The 9,975-nt window shown below is 46.6% G+C and overlaps 1 protein-coding gene across 1 annotated transcript; it reads right to left on the bottom strand.

Moving 5' to 3' along the window:
- Window positions 1–236: 236 nt before the first annotated feature.
- On the bottom strand, window positions 237–1,785 carry GCNT3 (glucosaminyl (N-acetyl) transferase 3, mucin type). Its single transcript, XM_061595139.1, has one exon. It carries the CDS (start codon window positions 1,783–1,785, stop codon window positions 469–471), a length of 1,317 nt encoding a protein of 438 aa, XP_061451123.1. The 3' UTR covers window positions 237–468.
- Window positions 1,786–9,975: the final 8,190 nt, after the last annotated feature.

Here is a 9,975-nt window from a genome sequence, read left to right as displayed (position 1 = left end):
CAATCACTGTAATTCCCCCCACATGTAACATAAAGGAAAAAGGAACAAATTAAACAGAGACTGAAGTGAGCAACAAAATGATCACTTCTTCTTTCACAAATCTTCATTTTGAAACAATAAAACAAAAAAACATACATCAGATACATACAGTATTTTCCTCCAGGCAATGGACCAGCATAAGCCAGGAGAATGGCTAACAAATCTAGTCTCCAGTGTAGGTTTTGAGGAAACTGGAGCACTCTGCATTCTGTAACATCAGTCACCTCCCTCTTCCCATCTCCCTTCCTTGCCCTGTGCAACACTCACAAGTTTGTGTCTCTGTGATCACAGTGGAGAGCTAAGGAGGTCTGCTAAGTGCTTCAGAAATGTGAAAGGTAAATAGTCATGCCCCACAAATATATGTGCCAGGACCTCAAAAACAGCCGTCTCCAAACTGTCCTTTTGGAGAGGAACCTCGCAGGAGCTCACTCAGAGTTCCTTCCCGTATATCGATTTGTAGCGCAGATACTCTTCTAAACACTGTATGGCGTAGTCATCGACTATGGGGTCAAACTTGTTGGCGAACAGATGATGTTGGGTGATCATCCAGTGGAGGTCAGCCACTCCATAAATGCACACCGCCCTTTGGTAGGAACCTGAGCAAGGAGGATAAGGGGCCCCCTTGCCGATGTCTCCTTCACTGTAACTCCATTTCACCAACCTTGCAATGGCATTCATGTCTGTTAGGTCGAATTTACTGCTGAAGGGAACTGACCCAGGCACTCCTGGCAACCTATGCAGAGTGGCCCACAGGTGTTCGTCTGGGCTGTAAGTGTCTTTGGACCACTCTATCAGCTCTTTTGCAGTCAGATCTTCAAACAGGTGTTGGACAAACTTCCTGGTGACAACGAAATATGCATTACCGGTGAACATGGGGGAGCTTTGCGGAGGGGAGCTCTTTTCTGTGGCAGTTCGGACCACAGAATCGGTCACTTCGTGGTGGTATCTCCAGCGCCCCTTTTTGCCCTCAGATGGGCGCTCTGATTCCAGGTTGTTTTTCCCATTCAAAAGCTTCAGGGCTTGGACAATCTCAGCATTGGTCTTTATAGGGAAGTCGGTCCCACAGGTGTTGAGGAGGTACCTCCAATGCACCTTGCTCTGGAGTAGGTCTTCCATGCAGTTCAAATCGGCTTGGACCCTCGACCACGAAGCATACACCACACGCTCCAGTTTAGATGCCACAAAGACGTTCTCAAAGCAGGAGGCAATTGCTTGGACAGCCTCTAGGAAAGGTTCTGGGGCCTTCCTGTCTACATGCACACAGTACACATTTTGGGGGGCATAGATGGACCTTAATAGCCTTTCAAACATCTCAATCTTGTTATGGATGACCATGGAGTAAGCGATGGGGAAGTTTTCCTCCTCTTTGCTCAGGGGGAACTCAATAAACCTCCTGCTTTCTTTGAAGAGTCCACAGTCCTTGGTCATGTTCAAGTAATCCTTTTCATCCAGGGAGTCCCTCCTGTTTTTGCGTAGCAGCCTGCTAAGCAGAGCCTCCTGGACTGTCGCAGGGTCACCTGTGGTGATCTGTGAGCAACTGAGGTCTCTCTTGGGGGAGAGACTCACAGACTGATACAGCCGGTCCTTGCAGAACTGGCTCCTGGGGTCTGTGGCGTCTTTTCCCAGGTGGCTGACCTCGCACTCCCAAGTCGTGTACTTTAGCACCACTGTGGCAAAGAGCATCAGGCTCCCCAGCACCAACAGGCGTGAAATCTGACCAAGGAGCTTCCTCTCCCCAAAAAGCATTTTGCAGGGTGTAGAACTCTTGCTGCTGCTGCTGCTTTGGGGCTGATGGCGAGGTCCAAATCCCACTTCCGGGCTGGTAAACTCTTGAGCAGATTCAAAGGTTTCTTGTTAGATTGAGCATCTCCTTGGCACCAGCGACAGGAGCTCTAAGCAGCGTTTCCTCAGTCCCGCATATCTTTGCTGCAAGCAAATGTAATCTGAGAGCTCTGATAAATTGTCAGGCGTAATCGAGGTAGGGAGGGGCTGAAGGAAGCTCGGCTGCCAGCAAGATCTCTGCACCCGAAAGGTGTTGCAATCCATGGCAAAGCGATGAACCCACAACAGGGAAGGCCTCAAGTGGCTTACCTTCTCATTAGCCCTTTGGTGACCTTTTATAGCTAACTTGAATTTCTTGTAGATCCAGGATTCTGAAATATTGCCCATGCCCTAGCAAATACGATGTGAAAGGTGGTACTTGGTAAACAAAGGTACGATTACCAGGGCTTTGAGTTCGTGTGTGTCCCTGTGTGTGTGAGTTGTGAAATCCGCACCTCCCCAGGTTCACCAGGCATCTCCACTGTGGTTTCTTTGGTGTCAGGTGATGACCTTTTCATTTTCCCAAGCTTATTAGTTTCAGTTCTTTTTAAGTTGGGACGGGAGCCACGTTCTCTCATGGGCAATCTTCCAGGGCCTACTTGCCGGGGCTGGGCAGAGGCTGAGGCAAAACAGGTGGTGTCATTGATGTATCTCTTACCTTTGTATAGGAGGCTACATTCTTGACAAGCAAAAGTCAGACGTTTCTGCATGCACACTTCCAGACAAAGAACAGGCATTGCTGCAGTTCACGGACATGGTCCCCCCAGGAAAGCCCACTTGAGGATTGTACCCAGCAGGGCTGGTGATGGGTGTGGCCTGGGATGATTGTGATCCTGAGGGGGGGACGACTGTGATCCTAAGGAGAGTTCCAAGGGCCAGACAAAGAGGCCTGGATGTTGCTTGTTTTCCTCTTCCTCTCCATGCTATTTTCCTTTTGTGCCATGTCTTTTTAGATTGTAATCCTGAGGGCACAGCTGTTTATTTTCATTGATCTGTAGGCTGCTCTGGGAGCCTTTTCGGCTGAAGTGTGGGTTATAAATGCTTTGATGGCAAAATGATAACAGATGACAAAGAAAAGGCAGAAGTGCTCAATTCCTACTTTGGCTCAGTCTTCTCCCAGAAGAGGATCTATGACCCTCCCGGGAAATGTGAAGCTGAAGGGGCAGGATTTCAGCTTGAGATTGATAGACAAATGGTCAAAAAATACCTAATCACTTTGAACGAGTTCAGATCTCTAGGGCCTGATGAACTGCATCCTAGAGTATTGAAGGAACTGGCTGAAAAACTCTCAGAACCGCTGTCTATTATCTTTATGAAATTATGCAGGATGGGTGAAATGCTGGATGACTGGAAGAGGCCAATCTTGTCCCTATCTTCAAAAAAGGCAAAAAGGAGGAACCTGGGAAATACAGACCAGAGCTTGACATCAATCCCTGGGAAAATTCTGGATCAGATTATAAAGCAGTCAATCTGTAAGCACCTTGAAAACAATGCAGTGATTACTACAATCCAACATGGATTTGTCAATAACAAATCCTGCTAGACTAATTTTACCTTGTTTTTTGATTGGGTAATATGATGTTCCTGCTTATAGTGTAAATATGGTAAGTGCTGTTTATATAGAAGACATATGGTAAGTGGAGTGAAAGAGGAGGGGGGAGTACATGAGCAGTAGAATGCTGGATGATTGGCTGGGCGTTTGAGTGGCTGGGAGTATAAATGGAATAATGACAGTTGAATCTGGGGGGTGAAGGTGAAGGTGTTTGGAGGTGGTGAATTGTGAGATGCAGGTTGGAGAGAGGTGGATGTTGGAGGTTCGGTGTTGTTGAGAGTGAGTCAGAGTTCTGAGGCAATTAGTAAGACGTCAAGTACATAACAGAATATAGATGAAACCATAAGCTTGTCAACAAAGTAATTAAGTAATCTTGTTATTTCTAGTTCTTAATAAATATTTCTTGGTTAAACAAAAGCCTGATTCCTTCAGCTGGGAAACACATACCAGGGGGAACAGCAAAGTAACAAAGGCTGAACAATTGTATTGAATGGTGGCAGCGGTGGATCGGAGGAAAGAGTATCCAGTCCCACAGAGAAACCCAGGGCTGTATGCTTCAGTGCAAGAGGCTGAAGGGGGGTTTGGGAATTACCTATACCCATAGACACAAGGTATCAAAATAGCCTGGCAGGGACTAAGGCACAGTCTAAAGGTTATAAGAGATACAGAGTGTGGGGTAGTAAGGCCTAGCAGGGGGATTTGTTGAAATCTGTGCTAGAGCTGTAAAGGGTAAGAAGAAAACCTGACGTTCCTGTCTGCTGGTAGCCACAAGTGAGAGCTTCACAGGTGGTGCCAGGGAAGGACGCCACAGGTAACCTTCCTCATAGACTATGGGAATGCTGTGGACATATCTCGACTTTAGCAAAGCTTTTAACAAATTTGCCCATAATACTCTGATTAGCAAGCTAACAAAATGTGGGCTGGATGGAACAACAGCCAGGTGAATCCACAGTTGGCTACAGAATCATATTCAAAGAGTGCTTATCAATGGTTTCTTCTCAAATTGAGGGAAGGTAATGAGTGAGGTACCCCAGGGCTCTTTCCTATTCTTATTAATGACCTGGATGAGGAGGTGCAAGGAGATGATACAAAATTGGGAGGGATAGCAAATACCCTGGAAGACAGAAACAAAATTCAAAGAGATCTTGATAGCGTTGGGCTGAAAACAGAATGAAATTTAACAGGGAAAAGTGCAATGTTGTACACTTAGGAAAAAGAAACCAAATGCACAGTTATAAGTTGTGGAATATTTGGCTCAGCAGTACTACATGCAAGAAGGATCTTGGAACTGTTGTTGATCACAAACTGAATATGAGCCAACAGTGGGATGGGACTGCAAAAAAGGCAAATGCTATTTTAGGCTGCATTAACAGATGTATAGTTTCCAAATCGCGTGAAGTACTAGTTCCCCTCTATTCTGCACTGGTAAGGCCTCATCTTGAGAACTACATTCAGTTCTGGACGCCAGACTTTAAGAAGGATGCAGACAAATTGGAATGGGTTCAGAGGAGGGCAATGAGGATGATCAGGGGACTGGAAACAAAGCCCTGTGAGGAGAGACTGAAAGAACTGGGCATGTTTAGCCTTGAGAAGAGAAGACTGGGGAGAGATATGATAGCACTCTTCAAGTACTTGAAAGGTTGCCACACAGAGGAGGGCCAAGATCACTTCTCAGTCATCCCAGAGTGCAGAACATGGAATAATGGGCTCACGTTGCAGGAAGCCAGATTTCGACTGGACATCAGGAAAAGCTTCCTAACTGTTAGAGTGGTATGAAAATGGAACCAATTACCTAGAGAGGTAGTGGGCTCTCCAACACTGGTGACCTTCAAGAGGCAGCTAGACAGCCATCTGTCGGGAATGCTTTGATTTGGATTCCTGCATTGAGCACGGGGTTGGACTCGATGGCCTTGTAGGCCCCTTCCAACTCTACTGTTCTCTGATTCTATGACTGACTGACTGAATATAGACATATATGAGGCTCAATACACACAAGAGGCACCTGATGTATGGTCAGAGATTTAACTGAACAGTCACCTGGGTCAGATGGTGATGGACAAGCAGAGCCCAGGAAGTAACTGTGGAGGAGGGCAATGGCCTTCATGGCTCACTTGTGCAATGGCCTTCATGGCTCACTTGTGGGCTTCCGAGAAGCATTTGATTGGCCCCTTTGGGTAGCAAAATGCTGGGCCATCAGGACTGTTGCCCTCCTCCAGCAGAGCTCTTCCTATCTTCCTAACAGTGACTAGCCATGCCAACTCAACAGAGCCTCCATATTCAAAGGCAGTCTACCTTTGAATACCAATTGGTTGACCTCTCTAGGGAACAGGAAGGTGGATCAGATGGAGCCTCTTAGCTTGATCCAGCAGCAGCCTCAGCAGCTCGGCTCTCTTTGTGTTCACAAGGAGATAAAAAAAGCTGGGGGGGTTGGGCAGGGGATGGAAAGAGGGAGAGAAGCTGTGGAAGACAGCAAGATTGGCAAGCCGAGGGCGTACAAGGAATGGAGACCACAGAAAAGCCAGACCTGAACTGCCCTCAATCGAGAAAAAAAGGAAAGGGAAGACCCACCTACCCTGATCATGCGGTTGAGGATGACTCCATCTTTGCTGCTCTGAGTAAATGCCCAAGCTGCAGCAGCAGCAGGCCCCTGGCTGCAGTCCCGCCCCCATGAGCCTCACCCTTAAAGCAGGATGGGGAACCTGACGCCTGGGGCTCAATGCAGTCCTCCAGGCCTCTCTATGTGGCCCTCTGAAGTCTCCTTGCTTGCCCTGCTCCACACCCTCCTCCGGTGCTTTTGTCTGCCGGGAAGGTGTCCTTAGACTGGGTTAAGCCCTCTTGCTTGTTGGGGGGGCGATGTGTGTGCGCATGCGTGGGTGTGTGTACAGTAACCTCTGACTTTTGCACAGCTGGAACGTGGCCTACTTTATGAACACAAGAGTCACACCCATTCCTCTGTGCATTTTTACCCCTGGCCCAATCCACCCTTGGTGTGCGGCCCACAGAAGGTTGTCCATGAAGAAAGATGGTCCTTGGGCTGCAAATGAGTCCCCAACCATGCAGGGCATTTTTAAAGTAATTGGTACTGGATGTCCATTTTCACACTCACATGGCTTGCAGATGGAAACCTCTCTATGTACAAGCCCCGACATTAGGATTTAGGCAAAAGAGGTTCAAACGTGTTTGTTAAAAGGAGTGAATACAGCCTTGCAAATGAACTGACACAAGTTACTAGCCTAGCAAAATCCGTACAAGCTTGCCCACGAACAAGTATATACACGAATTAAAAAGTAAAATAATCATATTCAAAATAATTTCTAAAACTCCAATTTCAGAACTCAAAAAAATTGGTTAAAAATGCAACTGTTCTGGTATTACAAATGTATATATTTGGGGATTATTTTTGTTTTTGTTTTGCAGTTACTTAAATAAGGTATTTTTTAAAAACTGCACAGCACACAATTAAAAACTAAAACAACCTTGAATCCTCTAATGCCAGAACTTTAAGATCACAGAAGAATTGTTCTGGGATTAGACAGGACTGAAAAGAAAACAGTTGTTATTCCATTTTTATATTTTGTAATAAAAGAGCAATGCTTTACCTTTCTGCCAATGAGGTTTTCTCTCTCACACACCCAGCCCCCAACATCTGTTTAGAAGAGCAAGGTTTTGCAGTTGAAGCTGGACATCCACATGTGTACACTGTATATCATTTTTTCTCAGAACATCTATGGGCATAATTCATGCCGTAGAAACGCGATTTCAATACCGAGTCGCTACTAGTGTCCCAATTGGAGGTTGGCTATTATCAAAGGTGCTATGGACTTTGAAGAAGCACGAGTAGGGGGCGAAAGGGACAAACGAGCTAAGCGGAAGGCACGTCAAGCAAATCCTCATCGTGACCATCTTCCATCTGGAAACCGATGTCCTCACTGTGGGAGGCTCTGTGGATCCAGAATTGGCCTCCACAGTCACTTACGGACCCACCGTTAAAGACCTTATCTTGGAAGACAACCTTACTCGGCCACGAGTGATTGCCAATGAATGAATGAATGACTACTGCCCAGAGTATGTGAAACAAACAGGACAAACTTAACTCTTAAAACATGAGTGTAAATTCAAACTGATAGGAATAACTGTTGTGATGACTCCCATGACTAGAATACAGCAAATGAAGGGTTAAACTTGTTCAAAAAGAATACACAGAATAGAAAGGGAGGCAGAGTTGCACTATATGTTAAAATATAATCCCTGCAAAGAAATACAGGACGACGAGCTTGGTAGCCCCACCAAGAGTATCTGTATTAAACTAAACTGAAGGCTGTGTGGATCCAGAATTGGCCACCACAGTCACTTACGGACCCACCGTTAAAGACCTTACCCTGGAAGATAATCTTACTCGGCCACGAGTGGTCACCAATGAATACAATTCCTTTGTACCCTCTACGCATATTGACTGGGCAGCCCCTCCCCAACTAAATAACCATAGACCTATACATAAGATCAAATGAACCAGCAGGTTTTCCAGGGCGGACGGCATGGTCTTCAGGCAGCTTTAAACTTTTGAGCCCTAACCCTTTCCTTAGGAAATAAGGCCTGGCCTCTAAGTATATACAGAATTCCCTTTGCAGATAAGAGAAAGTAACCTTAACCAAAAAGGGAAAAGCAACAGCACAGGGGGTGGAGTAGAATAGTTTTTTTCTGGCCCACTTTTCACAGATCAGATAATCACTCATTAAACAACCAGAAGAGAGCAGAGCTTGGAAAAGTTACTTTTTTGAACTACAGCTCCCATCAGCCCAATCCAGTGGCCATGCTGGCTGCGGCTGATGGGAGTTGTAGTTCAAAAAAGTAACTTTTCCAAGCTCTGCCAGAGAGCCAGTGTGGCTTAACGGTTGGGGTGTTGGACTACGACCTGGGAGACCAGGATTCGAATCCCCACACAGCCATGAAGCTCCCTGGGCGACCATGGGCCAGTCACTGCCTCTCAGCCTCAGAGGGAGGCAATGGTAAACCCCCTCTGAATACCGCTTACCATGAAAAACCAACTCATAGGATTGCCATAAGTCGGGATCGACTGGAAGGCAGTCCATTTCCATTTTTCAAACAGCCAATACCTTACAACTTGGGAGGGTGACCATCCAAGGCCATCTGACCAAAAGACCCACCGCCATAAGAGAGGCAGAGGCCCACTCTGCTGCTGCTCAATCAGTTAGTAGCTCTCTTGTACAATGGGGGATTTTGCCTCTCGTCTGCCCCTATGGATGAAAGAGGTGTTGGCTCTTCTCTTCTGACTGTTGTGGCTCCTTCTCTGGGACAAACATCCCTTTCCTCCCAAGAATCCACCAGGTGGCCATTGCTCGTAAGATTGCAAGTGCATTCCGCATCTGACAGATATTGACAATATGAAGCATTCCAGTGTGGGTGACTTCGACAAGAAGAAGGAAGAAAGCAAACATCTGTGGAAAGTTGCTCAGCAAAGAATTCAGCAGAAAATAACCTTATTCACCTGCACTGCTGCAGCCTCTGCAGCACCAAAGCCAAAATGAGACCCAAAATCAGCAGCACCATCTCATATTTCTCCTGAACTCACTTCAGGGGGAAAAAATGCTGCAATTTCTCATGATTTCTTATGCAATTTCTTATGCTGCAATTTCTTCTGGCATCATAGGTAGAAGTTCAATGTAAGGAGTTGATCTCTTCAGAAACTACAGAAACCAATCCTAAATCTCAGTCAACTGTTGCTGCGCATGCACAGGCTAATGCTGTCATCCATACAGAAAATGAGGAAACGAGTTTGGTTCACTGGATGGTATAGGAACTGCTGCTTAGGATCCATGCCGTGCTGTAGCAGAATTCTTATGAAGAAAAAAAGACAAAGATACAAAGAAGGCATTGCAGTGTAGAGGGACAGAGATTTTGCTAAGACGTTTTGCAGAAAGATTGGTGATTTGTAAGAACCCTAAGAATTATTGTGCAATGTGCCCCTATGTCAGCTCTTCACTGAGACAGCAGTGTCGGTGGGGGTGCAGGCAGGGCTGGAGATTCCTTGGTAATTGCCAGGCCGTAAGTCCTCAACCGGCAGCTTGGCTATAAATCTGCCAGGCTAGCAAGGAGAAAGCAAGATAAGGGCAGAGACCGTTCAAAGCTTACGTGCCAAGCCAGAAATCCAGAAGAGACGTCAGTGAAGGTCCGGGTCTAGTTTGCCGAGAGATCAGTCCAAGTCAAGGTTCAGGGGATAGGAAGACACACAGTGGTCACACCTGATGTTGTAGTCAGCAACAAGCTGAACCCAAGGTTTGACTTTTAAGGAGCAGGTTGGTCAGCAGGTGTGAGCCATCAGCATTTTGGCCTTAAGTGGACAGGCCTGCCCCTCTTCTGCCTGACCTTCTGTTGTCTACGTTCTGCAGGTGAGGGGGGAGTATCCTGTTCACTGGCTGCGTCTGGCTGAAGGGCTTCAGCTGTGTCTGGGGTGCTCTGCAGCTGAGGGGGAGAAGGAGCTGGGTTCTCAGGAGTTTCCTCCATTCCTCCTTCTGGGTCTGCTGCTGTTACTCCTGAGTCATCCT

Source organism: Rhineura floridana, chromosome 14 (genome assembly GCF_030035675.1).
Source record: "Rhineura floridana isolate rRhiFlo1 chromosome 14, rRhiFlo1.hap2, whole genome shotgun sequence".
Lineage (NCBI taxonomy): Eukaryota > Metazoa > Chordata > Lepidosauria > Squamata > Rhineuridae > Rhineura > Rhineura floridana.
This window is presented reverse-complemented; position numbering and strand designations above follow the sequence as displayed.

Excerpts from the sequence above, each read along its gene's own strand:
- GCNT3 (XM_061595139.1), bottom strand. The coding sequence starts at position 1,785 with ATGCTTTTTGGGGAGAGGAAGCTCCTTGGTCAGATTTCACGCCTGTTG.